Source organism: Barbatula barbatula (assembly GCF_947034865.1).
Source record: "Barbatula barbatula genome assembly, chromosome: 13".
Taxonomy (NCBI): Eukaryota; Metazoa; Chordata; class Actinopteri; order Cypriniformes; family Nemacheilidae; genus Barbatula; species Barbatula barbatula.
In genome coordinates, this window is record NC_136776.1 from 21,685,058 (window position 1) to 21,702,127 (window position 17,070).

The 17,070-nt window shown below is 39.6% G+C and overlaps 3 protein-coding genes across 4 annotated transcripts; 2 read left to right on the top strand and 1 right to left on the bottom strand.

Moving 5' to 3' along the window:
* Positions 1–789: 789 nt before the first annotated feature.
* On the top strand, positions 790–4,361 carry LOC306902797 (protein shisa-5-like). Of its 2 annotated transcripts, XM_079471636.1 has the most exons (5): positions 790–1,158; positions 1,344–1,500; positions 2,274–2,395; positions 2,984–3,178; positions 3,331–4,361. In XM_079471636.1, exons 1-5 carry the CDS (start codon positions 1,098–1,100, stop codon positions 3,462–3,464), a joined length of 669 nt encoding a protein of 222 aa, XP_079327762.1. In that variant the 5' UTR covers positions 790–1,097; the 3' UTR covers positions 3,465–4,361. The 2 variants fall into 2 exon arrangements, with proteins under 2 accessions (XP_079327762.1, XP_079327763.1); XM_079471637.1 differs by lacking the exon at positions 1,344–1,500 and having other exon boundaries at positions 980–1,158.
* A 459-nt stretch (positions 4,362–4,820) lies between these two features.
* LOC306902796 (protein shisa-4-like) lies at positions 4,821–9,363 on the top strand. Its single transcript, XM_079471635.1, has 5 exons — positions 4,821–5,223; positions 6,323–6,482; positions 6,743–6,867; positions 7,889–8,098; positions 8,190–9,363. The coding sequence occupies exons 1-5, from the start codon at positions 5,163–5,165 to the stop codon at positions 8,366–8,368; spliced, it is 735 nt and encodes a 244-aa protein (XP_079327761.1). The 5' UTR covers positions 4,821–5,162; the 3' UTR covers positions 8,369–9,363.
* Positions 9,364–9,566: 203 nt separating this feature from the next.
* Positions 9,567–16,578, bottom strand: atrip (ATR interacting protein). The gene is made up of 14 exons (XM_079470792.1): positions 16,328–16,578; positions 15,603–15,916; positions 15,443–15,519; positions 15,191–15,361; positions 14,997–15,112; positions 14,580–14,677; positions 14,411–14,494; positions 14,206–14,332; positions 13,104–13,763; positions 11,939–12,081; positions 11,762–11,853; positions 11,599–11,685; positions 10,764–11,022; positions 9,567–10,150 (listed from the first exon to the last, which is right to left on the bottom strand). The coding sequence occupies exons 2-14, from the start codon at positions 15,901–15,903 to the stop codon at positions 10,077–10,079; spliced, it is 2,289 nt and encodes a 762-aa protein (XP_079326918.1). The 5' UTR covers positions 15,904–15,916; positions 16,328–16,578; the 3' UTR covers positions 9,567–10,076.
* Positions 16,579–17,070: the final 492 nt, after the last annotated feature.

The window sequence follows — 17,070 nt, forward strand, 5'->3', positions numbered from 1 at the left end:
AGTCTTTTATTCCTTAAGTAGTAGTGCAAAATATTACACCCTGTTAAAGTATGATTTAAACAAGTATTTTGATGTAGTCGTTGACAATCACAACTTAGTATAAATGTAAGACTGATCAGTGTTTTATGTTTACAAACTGAGTAATGTCAAATTTTTATAAATCTTTCAAGTCCCATTGAAATTAAAATATGAAATGTTTTGAAATATATATGTTTTTACGCATACAATCAATTCGCATTTGAAATTCCTTTTAACTCGGAAATGTGGCAAAATACGGAAGTAAAACGATCGCAACTTTATCACTTTAATATGTTTTCAAAGGAATATTTCTATTTCATCCCAATGTTTCTATTGACAGATTACTGTTAATATCAAGCGAGCAAAGTTCGTCCTAACTTGATATAATAAAGACTTCAAAAAGCTTAGATGTGAGATTTTTGTACAGCAGTGTTTACCACATCGACCCCCCCTACACTTCCTGAAGAACGTGCAGTCACCTTTATTCAGCTACATGTGAGCAAGCAGCCCCTTCCTGTTGTGCACCTTGGCCTAATAGCTTGCTTTTCATTTAAAAACTGATCCAGCTAACGTTTTCAGATAAAGAAAGCTCACATACATCGATTTAAATTAAACTGAGAAGTTTTTTAGGGGGTTAGCATTTTTAATTTTTTTCTCATAGTCTGTTGACTAACACCGTGTCTACACCGGCGTGACGCGACAAATGATGACCGAAATAAAATTGTTGCGTGAACTATCCCTTTAAAACCTGCGTTGCCAAAGAAAGTCGATGATTATCAAAGCCGCATTTCAACCCTGAGATTGTTCGACTAAAGGCCACAGATGGAATTTTGTCTATTGGTTACTTTTTTAGGTGTATGCATTTAAAAACGATGTAAAATGTTACACTTTCTGTTTCGTTTTACCAGTAAAGTGACATTTGCTTGAATGGGAGGGGAAGTCGATAAATCTGCATCCTGTTATACATTGCGCAACAGAAAAGTGTTGATTGGTTATGCACATCAAAGGCATATTCATGAGTCTTCACCAGACTGGTTTGACACACTGTAGTCATCGTCATATGTCAGAAGAGCTGAGCGATGGCCTCCAGAGTTCTGTTTCATTTGCTCCTGACTGGGGTTTTATTCCACGTGGCAGCTGGTGAGTGAAAGTAATGCTTAAAACTTGGTTATAGTACTTATACACGCTTTTATCTCATAGGAATGCATTCATATTTACCAAATGAAACGATGCTGTGTAAATGGATTTAATGTTAGGATCTAAACCAAGGGTCTTAAAATGAACTAAGAACATCATTGTTCATCAGGTCTTTGTGTTTTTTTTAGCTGAGGATTGCTTAAAATACACAACCGGTGATGGCATTGATAATCCCTTCAAAAGATGCGGATATTATCAGTTCTGCTGTGGGACTTGTCAGAACAGATACTGCTGCTCGTATGAACCACTTCAGTTATCTAAGAGCGCTCAAGACACCTGCAGTGTGTAAGAAACTTTACTTCACGAGTGTTCCTTTAGTTAGTTCTTGTAGGAAAAAGGAAATGTACAGTATATGTATTTTTAAATGCTCTTGCCACCCTATAATGTTAATATAATGAAAGTGAATTGTGCTGTCAAACTCTGAAATGACAAAAATGAAATCATAGCGTTTACAAAAATAATTTCGGGTCTGTTGAAGCCGTCATATGATTGTAGTCGTCCCCCACATGTTCCATCATTAGTCATTTAGTTTCATCGTGAGATATACATCAACGTTTTTATAAGATACTTTAATACCTTTTCATTCCATGTTCCTTTTAAAAGGTAACTCGAGCCGGTGAACAGATTTAAACACCAAATAATGACTTTTGTGAAGTTTCATTGCATTATGTGTTGCATTTACCAGCCCCCCCACACTTCCTTTAGAGAACTTGTGGTCTCTACAGTTGCATGTTGCACAACGCATATAAATATAAAAACTGAACATGCGGAACGTTTCGGTTCAATAAACATATCACATTCACATTTGTAAAATCAACGTGAACAGAACGAGACAACCAAAGTAAATTTTTCACATTTCTTAGCATGCAAAGTTGCTTCTGCTTTGAAACACAAAAATTTGAATTGGATTTCCTCCATCAGCAAAGTCGCAATCATGGTTTCCGTTCCCAGGAAACTAATGTATGAAGTCTTAAATGCACTTTCACTCAATTTGTACAAATGCCAAATATAAAAAAAAGGTTTTAAATGCGTTTCTAAGGCTTCTTAACATACCGTAGGTCTCACTACTCTGCAAGCAGAACCTTAGGCAATGCAACCCTTGGCACGCTAATAGCGGGGATTGCCATCTTCGTTGCGATCATCATCTGTTGCTGCTGCTGCTGCTGCAAAAAACAAAGACGTAAGTTACTACTCTCACATATTGAAGTAAATCTTAAGCACTTCACATGTGTGTGATGCTGAATTTGAGTCTTAACGGTGTTCTTGTGCATTAATATAATGGCAGATTAAGAAAAAGCTTCTTTGGGACACATTATTTGGGATGGTTGAAATATTCGTAACCTTTGTTGGATCAATGTCAATGGGAATTTGGAATGTTGGTGTTTTCTGCCGATTGTTGGTTCCGTGCGATTCAGCCCTAAATGGACAGTTCAAGCAAAAATGAAAATTCTGTCATCATTTGCTGACCCTCAGATTGTTCTAAACCTGTATAAATGTCTTTGTTCTGCTAAACACAAAGGAAGATATTTGGAAAAATGTCAGAAACCGTGCAGATCTTGCCTACCATTGACTCCCAAAGTATTTATTTTCCATACTATGGCAGTAAATAGGGCCGAGATCTGATCAAGAACTGTGTTTAGAAGAACAAAGACAACAGTCTGAGGATAAGCAAATTAAGAATTTACATTTTTTGAATGTACTACCCTTTCAGTTTCAGTATTCCTCTGTATATGGTGTTTATCTTCATTAACTTTGACTCTTCGCACAGCTGTGGTAGGAACAACAACAACAACAGTCGTAAATACACAATGCACTATGCAGCCACCCATGGTACAGGGAGGTCAGTACCAAGCATACCAACCTGTGCCAACACAGCCTGCTTACTCAGGGCAACCCATGCCAGCCGGACCATATCAGACACAGCCATATGTTGCGGGACCACCACCCCCATATCAAACGATCGGTAAGAATCACCAAAATGCCTGTAAACACATCCACCCAATATGCGACCGTTACTATTACTTGAAGCAGGAAGAGGAAGAAACTCAATTGGTCATATGATTGTCTGCAGAGGACGAAACTCAATTGGTCAAATGATTGTCCTCTGTTTTCCAGGAGGCTACGGTCAGCCCCCGTACCCGATACACACAGCTGCTCAGGAAGGTTACGCTCACCAGCCACAAACTGACGCCTTCAATCAGCCAGCCTATAACCCGGCCTACACGCAGACACCAAACTGCGGTTACTAAACCACAGACGTCTGTCACATCATTCATCCCTGGATTGTGGAGGACTAGGCACTTTCCTGCATGACTATGAATACGCCTTAAAGTGACATGTCAGATTACTGCTTCTCATAGTCAGATGGCTGAGACTCTCTCTCTCTCTCTTTCAAAACAAAATCGCTGTTTGGCTCGCAAGTGTTTTTTATTATGCGTTACTTAAAACAGCAGTTCCAAAACTTTTCCATTTCAGGACCCACATAGATAGGTATGTCTGACCAAACAAAACTTTTTTTATATGAATTTTAAATAGAAAATCGCAAATTTTATTTTCGTTATTTATTTTGCAATGGAAATTGCCTAATAATGAAATATTCTAACCATTGTCATTCACTGGATCAACCACTATCATGGGTGCCTGACTAACAGTTTGAATTCCGCTTAAAGGTCCAGTGTGAAATATTATGTTGTATCTATTGAAAGAAATGCAATATAATATCCATAACTATGTCTTCAGAGGTGTATAAAAACCTTACATAATGAAGCGTTATGTTTTTATTACCTTAGAACGAACAATTTCGATCTGCATACACCACAGGTCCCCTTACATGGAATTCGCCATGTTGTTTCTACAATAGCCCTACACGGACAACTGCTCTATAAAGCGTGTTACGTAAGGCAACGTTTTTAACCTTTCATAAACTTGATTTAATTTGTTGTAAGCTTTCTAAACTGTGCCGTGCTTTATCTTTTGTAAAATAGTTATCTCGCTGGACGATGAAGTGGGTGTTTTTAACTATGCAGTGTGCATTTTTGACCATGATAATGATAGGTGTTTTTTTTCCAACAATGTATTATCAAACTTTATGCAGAAATGTATTCGCATTACACAATAAAAAACTCATCTGTTGTTTTTATCACATTTGCAAACATTTTGGACGCTGGTTCTTTAAATATTACTATTGAGTAACGCTTGTTAAGCTTCCTTAAATTAATTCATTTAAATTGAATTTTTGTGGTGAAAAAACACAACACAGAAACATTTGAAGCAACTTTTTTATATTTATTGTGTCCTAATTTAACAAAGACTCGAATTTTTTGTAAAGCAAAATCGCGTTACCTCAGATTCGCGCCATTCCTGTAAGACTCACGCGCACCTCAAGTGCAGACCACGATATAAGGTTTGCTAATCGATTTAAACATGTTTAAATGTACATGCGCATATTACCAATACACAGATAACACGTTAAAACGATGACATTTCACTACCTCTCGTCCTTTCTGCGATGGTTCCCCTGACACACGTTACCAGTAGAGACCTCCAGAGGCGCTATATTTCCATCAAACCCAATAAACAAACAAATGGGAATTCTCTGATGGTTTATATATTTTCGGTTAACGTTTTAATAAACACGCAGGAAAAGTGGGTAGATATTTAAAAATAAGTCCATCGAGTTAAAATACGTTTCCTAGAAGGTCTCGCTTTCGTTTTCGTTTATCCCAAAGTGGGAGGGGCTTTGTTTCTCTGTTTGGGGTCCGAACGTTTCCAGTGGTTTTAGTCACGGAAACGTTTTTCGAGTCCACCGGTCACAACTCCATCAATGACACGCGTGACGGGTCTTTGTTGCTGACGCCCGCGGCTGGATTTCACGCAGACGCGTCGGTGCGGTGTAGGCGTCGTCTCATATTACACCATCCGCACCAGTGAAGGGGAAACGCTGCGCTATGGCCTCCGCCGTCCCGGTACTTCTGCTCCTGTCCGCGGCTTTATTCACGACGACAGTCGGTAAGAGAGACGGAGGATCCAACTAAACGCTTTAAACTCATATACTGGGCGTAAATAATGACTAACGGACAAACATTGGGAAGCGCGCACGCTGGCGTGTTAAAACGCGAGTGCTTTTAATCTATTCATCTTAAAGAATCATCCGGATATCTGCGTAAACTTACGCGGTATCATTGTTTTAATACTGTGAGTATTTCGTTTGCTCCCAAACCAAGCTTTTAATGTGCGTGCGGTAACCATAGCGATGCTATTTACAGCCAAACCGAACATTTGGTCTCGCTATTGTCAATTGTCCTAAAACTATGGCAAGCCTAACGGCCCAAAATACATCCAAAAACATATGCTTGCTCTAATAAAATAAGGGTTAACTCGGTCAAGTTTGTGTTTGTCATTTAGTTTTTTCCCCAAACGATCTATGTAAGTTCTGTGTATTTATGCGTGTTAATGGCGTCACGAATCGAGTTTTAAAGCCGTGAATCTGAACAGTGATTCGTTTTCCTCGCCACAAATCTTGAAAATATCCTCACGACAAGTGACGCAACTCAGCCTGAACTAATATTGTGTTATTCTCTGTTTTTTTAATGCAATATTAACGCTGCTGTCCTTCTGAAACCTCGTATCTCCATATATTGTGATCTTCCTGTTTTGTGTTTCTGCCCGGGATTTTCTTTCCAAAAATGTATTATCAACTTTATCAAGAAATCGCATTACACACTAATAAACCGAATCTAATCCTTCTGAAACCTCGTATCTCCATATATTGTGATCTTCCTGTTTTGTGTTTCTGCCCGGGATTTTCTTTCCAAAAATGTATTATCAACTTTATCAAGAAATCGCATTACACACTAATAAACCGAATCTAATCCTTCTGAAACCTCGTATCTCCATATTTTGTGGTAAATTATCGGCCGTTTTATGTTTCTCACTGGGTTTTCTTTCCAAAAATGTATCTAAAGCATTTAGGTGCTTTTCAACTTTGACAACACCTTATGTGACCATTTAAAAAGTATAAAAATATCAATTTCCTGAGAAAACGGATTTGGAGATCCGAGGTTTTAGAAGATGCAAAGCATTTCTCTTGTCTTTTGGCTTTGTTTAGCGGATAACGATTGTCTAAGCTACTGGACCAGCAACGGCATCTTCAGACCGTCCGCTGACTGCGCGTTCTTGCAGTTCTGCTGCGGAAACTGCAACAACAGATACTGCTGCTCCAACCCACTGGAGATGCTCACTGAGGATGTGCAAGAAGATTGTTTGTTGTAAGTTTATCCTTTCTTGGTATAGTTTGCCACTGAAACTTTTTAGTAATTAATCATAAAATATGGACCAAACTGTGTATTGCACGAGATTCAGAAAGCCCACAGGACAGTATGCATGGCCCGAACAGGGAAATGATTTCAGCCCCTCCCACTTCCTCAATCAACAGATAAACATCTCATCTATAAACCAACCGTGCACAAAAAACGTTTTCGGGAATAATTTACAATCGTTTTTTTCTTTTTTTCTTAACCCCCATTAGCAACGACGTCAAGCCTATCATTATTGGCACGACAGTGGCGGGGATCGTGATCTCCATCATCCTCTTCATCGTCTGCTGCGTCTGTCCCTGCTGCTGTCTCTACAAAATGTGCAGGAAACCCAGACGTAAGTATGCACGCTCCCTAAGACCACAAGGGTGTGCTTATTTTAGGTCACTAATCAAATGTTAGCAAATGCATTAACTTGTTTTTTAATATCTCGCTGGGAAAACATTAGAGGAACACAAACTGATATTTACTTATATACTTGGGAAAAAAAGGAGACAATGGAAGCATTATCACCAAGCCTTTGTGTTTACTTGTTTAGTATACTGTATACGATGTTATCATGAATGTTATTTTACTTTTACGTTTGCCAATCGTTTTTAAAGCGCAAACCCTTTTTGTGGCCTTTGTAAAGAAGGTAATGGTCTTTAAGTATGTATTTTAAAGTATATTTTAGTAGGTACTAGTATAAGTATACGTGTAAGTGTACTTTTTTATTTTACTTTGATTAAACTGACTTTTATTTTATTAAATAATACATTTCCATTTATTTAATTACTTTTTACCTTATTTTTGGTTATTATTTAGTATATTATTTGTAATATTTATGTATTTAATAAATATTTTGTTAATCAAAGTTAAACTTGATTTAGTTTAAAAGTACACTAATAGCACACTTAACACATAAAGGTGTTGGGTGGGTTTCAATCATGTGACTGTTCAGTTGCGTCCGCACACTTTCAGCCCTCCGGTGCTTCTTTTTTAATCATTCATGAAAGTCAGTTGAGATTTTTTTTTTCATAACAAAAAATGCAGGTTAAGACTTTTGTCTGACCTCACAGTCTATGATACAAACACAGGAATGCGAGTTGCTTGGGTGCGTGCAGTGGAAAAAATGAACGCTGGAGCATTCTGGGATTCCCCGCCCAGGCTGACTCACATACAGCAACCACGAGGGGGGTGAATGCTCGTGAATGCATGTCATTAACAAAGTGGTACAGGAAGCAGATCGCACATGGGTATTACATGTCGCAAGACGTCTGTGATTCATTAAAATCATTTATAATGAAACGTCGAGTGAGCTTATTTACATGAACCCATCACGAACGCTTCTGATTCATCCAACGTTTCTTTCTTTACAGCCATAGTGACGACTACAACGCACACAGTCGTAAACACACAATACCCCCAGCAACCCGTCGTCCCGGTCGGTCAGTACCCACCATACCAGCCCATGCCCCCTCAGCCTGGATACGGGGGTCAGCCGGGTTATGGTGGCCCCCCCATGCCTACCGGACCATATCAGGGACAGCCGTACATAGCAGGACCCCCGCCACCATATCAGGAGGCCGGTAAGATCTTCAGACACACCCTCCAGGTTGCATTTCCTGTACATTTGAATCCCTTGACCTCTTGAAAATAAAACTACAACTGTGTTCACAGGCGCTCCAGGATATCCTGCTCACTACAGCCAGGCAGCGTTTGATGGCGGTCAGGCCTCGTACCCCATCCAACCACCCGTTCAGCCTGGTTTTGGTCACCCGCCCCCAGCGACCGACTACAGCTCGACTCAACCGGCGTACAACCCCGCCTACATGCAACAACCAAAGACCGGTTACTGAACCACAAGCATCTGTTACATCAGCGGAACGTGACTCCAGAACCAGACGCCGTCGTGTAACGAACGGCTACTGTGGGTACAATCCTGCCATCAGGACTAAAACGACAATTATATCTGTTGCTTTAAACATTTCCTTTCATTTTATATAAATCTAGTTTTATCCACTCCTGCCGTCATATAGGTGAAGCCATATTTTTAGCGTTGTGTTATGTTTGCTTTTCTTGATTTAGTAAAGGGAAAATGTTTGAGAATTGAAAACTCTCATTGAAGGTTTTTTTTCCGAATGCCATTGAATTCAAATGGGAATGTGACGCCAGCATGTTGTTCAGCTTAATGTTTGTACATCTGTGGAATTACATTCATGCTTTAAATGCGCTGTCGTGTACAAAAATCCAGAATATGCCTTGTTTCATATTGCACCAAACGACACGGACGTGTTGATCGCAGGGTTCCCACGGCGCATTTAAGGCACGTAACAGAATATGAAGAATAAGCAGATGTTAAATTAATCGTGTTCAGATGTCACGACGTTGTGAACATCACAGTTCCAACATTGCATATTTATTTAGCCACGTAAATTCTGCATTTGCGCAAGATGTAGCAAAGTGGGAACCCTGGTACGAGTAAGCAGAGAAAACGTCAACTTTAGTTTTGTTAAAAGAGGGAGGCAACGCAATTTAGAAATTTCCCTTGTGACTTCTTTCCTTGAGGGTCAAGAATGCGACAGCAAAGATTAGTACGCAAGGTTAGAAAGAGGGTGACATTTTTAAATGTTGTCTCCATGTATATCCGGAGTGAAGCATAGCGAGTATATATGGCTGTGTACGTCTTTCTATCTGTAAACTTGAATCTTCCACATGCTTTGTTGGTTTCGTCATATTCTTGAGGTTTACAAAGTGTGTAAAGATCAAACTGATCTGTGTTTTACGTTCAAACGTTTGTATTCAAGCATCTCCATGTTTGCGACAGCAAATAAAACCCTGTTCTTGTGCTCAACATCAGTCTGAATGTCACATTTTTACCGAAAAACACAGTTACGCTTCTAGTTTCCATTTGTCTACAACCTATGACCTACACAGAAGAGGGCTTACAAAAGGTTTCCAGGAAGTGAAGTTTGTCATTGTTGTGTTGAGGATGATTCCTTATTCGATGGGGAAGTACATACTTGTGTATATAGTGAAACAATATGGCAGATCATTAAATTAAAACTCTTGTTTATTACACATTAGTTCAGTACGTTTAAAAATAGCTCATGAGCCTAAACTAGATAAGATCTAGCAAACTTCAGGGTTTGTGGGTAATATTAGCTCAAAATGATACACATAATACAGTTGCGTAACTTTGAAACACTATTTGACATAATGTGCAATTCAGTCGTCTTTGATGTACTATTTTAGACCCACTCTCATGGATATTGTCAATTCACAAGTTAACCGTGTCCTAAATCATGAAATGCAAAACAAGCACCTCTGGCATACACTTTTTAATGTATTATGATTAGGGACGTGTCCAAATGTTCACACTTTTGCGGTTCAGTTTTTAAATTTTAATTTATTGTGTGGCATTTAATCATTTTAGTGGTTAGTCTAAAAAAAGAAGACAAAATCTGATGACAAGACACAATACAGTGAACATCAGAATGTCATCACATGGGACAATCACCACAGACGTCCATTACAAAACCTGTGACTTCATTGTGCATGTGACCGTTACGGTCCTGCCTCTGTGTCCATGTCTTCAACGTACTCCGTCTCAGAGCGACAGATCTCTTCAAGAGCCAATTCTGCAGAGAAACGACAGTGCAAATTCAATAAACACCAAAACATCGGAAGAAGATCTGTACATTTTGCCTTGCTTTTTACTCACAAACGAAACCGAAAAAACGATTTCACACATTCGTACGTAGAAATGACAAGGTACTGGCATAACACTGAGCTTAAAACAACATAACAGTTACTAAAAATTTGCCGTTCGATACATCAGAAGTGTACAAATGATTGTTTTTGGTCTTTTGACAAATACTGTCCTCACGAACCAAGATCCAGATGTAGTCACCCATCATCACTTCATCTCACCTTCCCAATTTCTAGGATTTTCTGACAGTGACAATTGAACAGTTTTTGTTTATTTGCAATATACAAATATATCGTAATTAATCATATACGCTCAAAATTCACTTGAGGTTAATATACACTAAAACATTGATGCTACATCAAAATAAATGTCTCCACAATAATTGTATAAAAAGGTTGGGCACATTTTTTCTACTTTACTATTGTGATTTGTGGTACAGAAGATTTGAACACCGGCGCATTTGTTCAGATGTGTGTTCATTTACAACCCAGTTTGTTACAGAGCGCAACTTTATTCATTATTACAATCACATGAAGGCTCACCTTCACTCTCGGTCAGATCTGGGAACAGTCTGAACGTGTCTCTGATGGCGGGGATGACCTGATCGTACATATGCAGGACGTCCAGACAGTGTTCTGAGAATGACGAGTCTTTCAGAAGCAGCCAGTGGAGAAACATGAGAGCTTCTCGCAGCACCTCAACGCCATGAACCGACCAGGTCCGATTAAAGGACGTCTTGCTTTCTCTGCCTTTAGTTTTCAGCCATTGACTGTGTAACAGCACCACAACCGTCCGCACCAGCTGAGAGGTTACAGCAGAAAAAACACATTTACTAACAAACAAATTGTATTCAAAATAATTAAATTTATAGAATATCAGTACTGGTATTGTTTTAGATTTGAATTCATTTTGTTTTCTTATTATATAAGACACAATGCAATGTCACAACAGGATTCTAGGAACTGATGGCATTTTTACATTCATTTCAAAGCAAAGAGCCTCATTCAGTTTTTAACTACAATAACCAAACATGCATAAATATTCTAAAGAAAGCAGCAACAATAATAGTGTGTATAAGATTAGTAAATAGATCAATATTCATAATAATATTACTAAAAATAATATTAATTTAAATATTATTCAAAATGCTGATTAATATGGCAGTTAAGTAACAAAATAACTAGTACAACAGGTCAATTTAATGCAACTTAAGGAAATGATATATAATTATCTTTAAGCCAAAACGTTCAGGTTCACAATGTTGATTTTGCGACATAAACCTAAATAAACAATGACAACATCCTCTAATGCCTCTGTAGTGACCTCGCACGTTATTTTCAAAGCGAATCATTTGGTAAGCCTCTAAGAAGAACAAACCTCATGTATACACTGGCAGGATGATTGACAGAGAGCGGCCCAGGTTCCTGTCTTGTGTGTAAACAGTTTGGTTAACAACCGTATAACCTGTTGATAGAGAAATCGCATTTAATATCAAGGTTCACTACGGTACTCCACATCACAATTCAGACAGGATGATCACCTCTAGCTCCAAGCGGCTCCACACATCCTCCGAGGCAGATTTATCTGGTCTGGAGGTGACGTACTGGAACGTTCTGAGAAGAGGACATGCATCTTGGGGAAGAGACAGTTTGTCTTTAACACGGTAATGTAGAAAGGATGCTTTACATATCAAAAAAGACACGTTAAAAACAATTACAATCGTGTGAGCAGAGCTGAACGGCCATCTCGTTGCTGCAGATGATGAACGACAGGATTCTCACAGACAGACGGACGGTTTTGTGCGACATCTCTGGAGTTAGACATTTGAGGAGCGCTTGACTCGACAGGATGACCTTGAGTCTACATTTGAGAAACGAAAGACAACAGTTTCAATCATTAATGTGCAATACAATATACAAAACAAGTAAACACAAACTCTTGCAACGAGGTCATTTGAAGGCGTTCCTAGCTTTGGTTGATCTAGTAACATTTATTAACAAACATTCCTGATGGTGTGAGCTCTGTTGCTTTACTCCTATTGGTAGATGCTCCCGAAAGTCACAATTCTCAACTTTGTTGCGTCGCTAGACACGTCCACTTTGTGTCGCCACCTCTTCATTATAATGAATGGAATAATGTCGCTTGGCGGTCTCAATGGGGCGTAACACTTTGAGTTTTTGGTTTTATTGTCATTTTATTATTATTTTTAATTCGTTTCAGTTTCATCATAAGAAATTTTGTTATTAGTGAATAATTTGAGTGACTCAACCGAACTTGCTACGTTTATTGCTAACGCTAATTCCACATTTCTCGTTTTTGTGTAGGAAAGTTTCAAAACGATCATATTTAGCCAAACATTTATCAGATTTTTTTAAAGAAACGTTTTATTTGTTTTAGTAAGCTATAAAAAAACGGCATTTTCAATATTGTCTTACTATAAGCTTCAAATCTGGATGTTGTGATTCAGCTTTTCTAAAAGATTTTAATCGTCCTAATCATACTTTTAAATGCTTAAACTCTTAGGGGCGGTTTCCCGGACGGGGATTACACTAGTCGTAGACTAAATTCTCGAGCTGTGCAGACGGAAAAAACTTGCCATATCTTTAAATACATAATTGCTTTTGTGACGTCTCAAAATGCACATTAGTCATGTTTTAAGTAAAGCATTTTGAGTAAAACATCTTACATTTCCTGACTTAAATTAAGGCCTAGTAAAGATTTAAGATAAAAACTGTCTGGGAAACCACCCCATAAACATTTAAATTCTGGTAAATGAGTCACAAAAGAAATACACAGCTCTCCGCTTGATGGTTAACCGTGGCATTGTTCATGGTCTCATGTTTTTATACAATAACGAGAGATTATTCCTTATACTACTGAACCTCGTAAGTTGGTTGTCTTCTGCTCTCTCAGCCAGCGCACACAGAATCCTGAGACTGCTGCTCAGTACCGCCTCCCTCTGGCCGGCAGCCGTAATGAACCCAGGATCTGCCAACTGCAGGAGTCTCTTCAGAAGAGGCATCTGCGACTGCACTTCCCCGCTCTGATGTTCTGACGTACTAAGGATGCTTTTAGAACACCGAGGTCTGTCCACGTCATTCCCTTCTCGAGTCTCTCCATCCGGGTGGCATAAAACTATCTCCAAAGCCTCGCAGCTACAGCACACTACATGATAAAGTGCGTTCATGGCCGCCAGGGCGAGTTCTTCCTGTCCGCTGAGAGATTCCTCGAGACTGGAGGCTAAGCTGGAGTCAGAGGAAGCCGAGAGGGAGCTGCCGTGGAGCGAAGTTTTTGCCGAGCTCTCTACGGATTCCAGCGTCTGACAGTACGTGGTGATGTGAAAGGTGAGCAGGGGGAGGAAGTGGACAGCGGGAGGGCAGGTATGGCGGGGAGAGGGGAGAGCGGCATGGTTGGTGGGTCGGCGGACTGCTAGCGTGGTCAGAGCGGACATGGCGAGACTTTGGATCTGTTGGAATAGCGTTTGAGGGCGATAAAACACTCGGAGATCTCCAGAGGATGAGCTGGAGGTTGCCAGCGAACCCCTTTAGGAGAAAAAAGAGACAAGATGATTTTTAAGACTTTATTGTATTAAATTGTCCAGGAAAATCACGATCATAAAATTCCTATGTTTTTCTTAATAGAAACCCTGTTGGTTTGTTGCAACCACCATTTGACATTTCTGGAATTCATACACAGTTCAACTATTTATGTTTCCTGAAAAATGTAAATGGATGTAGATGAACACAGCTTCACATTTACAATATCTCCATTTTCAATTATTCTCAGTTAGAAAACATCACTGTTAACAATGCTGCAGTGGAAAGTCAACTTTTTTAATAATGCATGATTAATGTTGTATGTCAGCTGATGATTTTCCAAAAACATTTCATAAGTGCAAACAGTACCATGCATTGAAACCCAATATTAAAGAGAGAAGACTTCAAAAACTGTAGACTGGGATATATCAGCTTTGCTGATACTTACGGACTGACGTAGCCGTTCTGTGATAGGACGTTTGGAAGAGCGTCGGGTCTGACCGACAACAGGTGACAGAGACTCAAAGTGCTGGGATCTAACTGTTGTTGAAGCAGAAGATTGAGCAGCACACATCCTAGAGTAAAACAACAACATTACACAAGCACAACAATCTTTAAACTGAGATTAAAGTCAAGATTATACCAGCCGTTACCTTCTTGATGGAGGTCAGAGATGATGCTTTGCTCTGAATGTGGTTCCTCTGCAGATAATCTTTTGGACGGTGTTTGTTTGCCATCTGATAACGTTGGAAATGTGATATTGAAGGTCCATAAAAACACAACAGACAGGAAATGCACATAAAGATGAAAAGTTATCCATACCCTCTAATAAATGCACTTTGATAGGAGATGTTTTCTTGGCGAGCTCGGGTGAGAAGGTTCCCTTTGTCATAAATGCTCGACTGGCAGGAGACTGAAAGCTGGGTCAATAAAACATCAACAATTGAATTTCAACAATGACGATTTCTTAAAGGTCCACTATCCCAATTGTTTTGTGTTTATTCTTCCTCGTGTCATTCCAAACCTGTATGACTTTCTTTCTTCTGTAGAACAAAAAAGAAGATATTTTCAAGCCCCCATTGAACTTTTCATTGTATGGACACAAAACCACTGAGACATTTCTCAAAATATCTTCTTTTGTGTTCCACCGAAAAACTTTGGAATGACATGAAGTATTTTGTATTGGTGTTTGAAAAGACAAAGAAAAACCAAAATGGCTTTTTGAGAGATGTCGTTTACTTGTTTCTCGCGGGTGTGCCGGTGAGCTTTCCTCCGCGCTCGCTGCTCTGAAGTTTCCCCCTCATCTCGTTCATTTCGGCTTCTTTAAAGTGCAAATCTGACTGCAGGGACTGGACCTGCGAGAAATCAGACGTACGTTAGAGATGTGGTACGATATCTTGCACTGCGAGGACATCATGCAAACCCTTCCCGACCTTTTTCGTCAGCTCCTTCTCTCGTTCGCTCTGAGCGTGAGCCTTCTCTCTCTCTAGGGCCAGCTGCGCCTGCCTCTGCTGGTCCTTCTCCTGATTGGCCAGTCTGAGGGAGTCCCGCAAGACCCGGATCTCCCCGTTCTTCATCAGGATCTCCTCCTCCACCTCCTTCAGCTGAGGGGAACAGAAACAGGCGGATATTTCAGTGAGTTCCAGTAATTCTGAAGGAATTAAATAAAGCATTAAATAACAAACCTTTCTCTTTAGTTCGGCCTGCTGTTCCTCTAACTGCTCGACGTGCAGATCTTCACCTTTGCTGGAACGCCCGTCGCCTGTGCGACACATGAAATAACACAAACAAACATGACACTCTTCGTCTTTAAACATGTTTGGAACGTCGAGCTCATATACTAACCAAATGCATCTTTTCTTTGAGGTTCCGTCCTGTCAAACGTGGTACTATTGCAACCGTCTCCCAGGGTGAACGTTTTCCGACAGGATCTCGCAGGAGCTTTGCTCTGCTCATCAGGAACATGGAAAACGGAGCTGTACGTTCTCTTCGAGCCGCTGTTCTGACCGTCACCCGTGATGGCCTGAGACGCGATGATGTCCATCTGCGCCAGGTCGTCCTGGGTGAAATCGATGTCGTCGTCAAATGGATCGGGCTCTGCGGACGTCTGATGGCCTTTCAGCCGCTTGCTTGGTGGAAACTCCATGTCGATGAGGATCCTCCGGGAAATGAATAGAGAATATTGTCAATATTTGAACTGAATTTAACATTACTGTAAATAGCAAGCAATGATAGAAAAATAAGGGCATATTATGTCAACAGTGCAATATCTATGAAGCATGGCACTATTGTCATTGAACTTATTTTGATTTGAACAAATTGTTTTGAAAAACAACTCAATTTGAAATGAATAAAATATTGAAAAACTGAAATATGACTTTTAAAGACAAGTTATGCATAACTACACAAAAAGATTAGCTAAGCTAAGAATCACAGACACTTAAGTCGAGACTTTCTCAATACACAATATGGCGGTTATTGAACACAAATAAAACAGTTAACAATATATTATCTTATTATTATGATCTCACACAAGTTATATAGTGTAACATTTACTGTAAATAAATTACCTGCTGACGTTTCACTGTCCACTCTCAGCTCGTGCGTAAACCGGCTACTGTCCGACTACGCGTTACGCTCTTCTATGCATTTATTTAATGCATTAAACATACATGTTTTAATTGTCCACCTATATTTATTAACATAACCATAAATGACCAAAACAAACAGACAGATACTGACTTCATAAACTAGTCATATTCTCCAGCTTTCATTCGGGTTGTATAGGGGAGGACCATGCGGCCAGACGGAAGCGCAAGGGATTGAGGAGCCTCACCCGATTGGCTAAAACCCAGCCTCGGCGTGTGACGCTGCGATCTGATTGGTCGACCCAGCAGCGCACGTACTACGGCGAACGCGTGAGTCCAATGGGAGACCGAAACGCGAATTATTCGACGTCGTTTAAGTGAAACGCAATAATATACTTGGAGTATTTCGTGGGGCTGTTTAAAGTTTCTACGCCCGACGTTTGTTGACAAAGTTGGTTATTTTGTTATTTTTACCAAGTGTACACAAACAAAGGTAACAGAAATGTTTCAGCAGACAACATTCAATATTTTAGGTAAACATACAAACAGAATTGAAGCGATTTAGTGACGAAACGTACATTTGTGGTCAAATAATTAAAGATTAATGTGCTGATATTTTACAATGACTCGCATACAAATAAAACAACGTACTTGTAAAACAAGTACAGTCAGTGCAGGGCCTTGTTTTATTAATACTTTATTAAATCAATGCCATAAGAACAAGA

Coding starts and splice junctions, on each gene's coding strand:
- LOC306902797 (XM_079471636.1), top strand. CDS start 1,098: ATGGCCTCCAGAGTTCTGTTTCATTTGCTCCTGACTGGGGTTTTATTC. Junction 1,159..1,343: donor TTTATTCCACGTGGCAGCTG/GTGAGTGAAAGT, acceptor TGTTTTTTTTAG/CTGAGGATTGCTTAAAATAC. Junction 1,501..2,273: donor GCTCAAGACACCTGCAGTGT/GTAAGAAACTTT, acceptor AACATACCGTAG/GTCTCACTACTCTGCAAGCA.
- LOC306902796 (XM_079471635.1), top strand. CDS start 5,163: ATGGCCTCCGCCGTCCCGGTACTTCTGCTCCTGTCCGCGGCTTTATTC. Junction 5,224..6,322: donor TTTATTCACGACGACAGTCG/GTAAGAGAGACG, acceptor GGCTTTGTTTAG/CGGATAACGATTGTCTAAGC. Junction 6,868..7,888: donor AATGTGCAGGAAACCCAGAC/GTAAGTATGCAC, acceptor CTTTCTTTACAG/CCATAGTGACGACTACAACG.
- atrip (XM_079470792.1), bottom strand. CDS start 15,903: ATGGAGTTTCCACCAAGCAAGCGGCTGAAAGGCCATCAGACGTCCGCA. Junction 12,082..13,103: donor GAAGACAACCAACTTACGAG/GTTCAGTAGTAT, acceptor TCTCAAATGTAG/ACTCAAGGTCATCCTGTCGA. Junction 11,023..11,598: donor CCTGCCAGTGTATACATGAG/GTTTGTTCTTCT, acceptor GTAACCTCTCAG/CTGGTGCGGACGGTTGTGGT.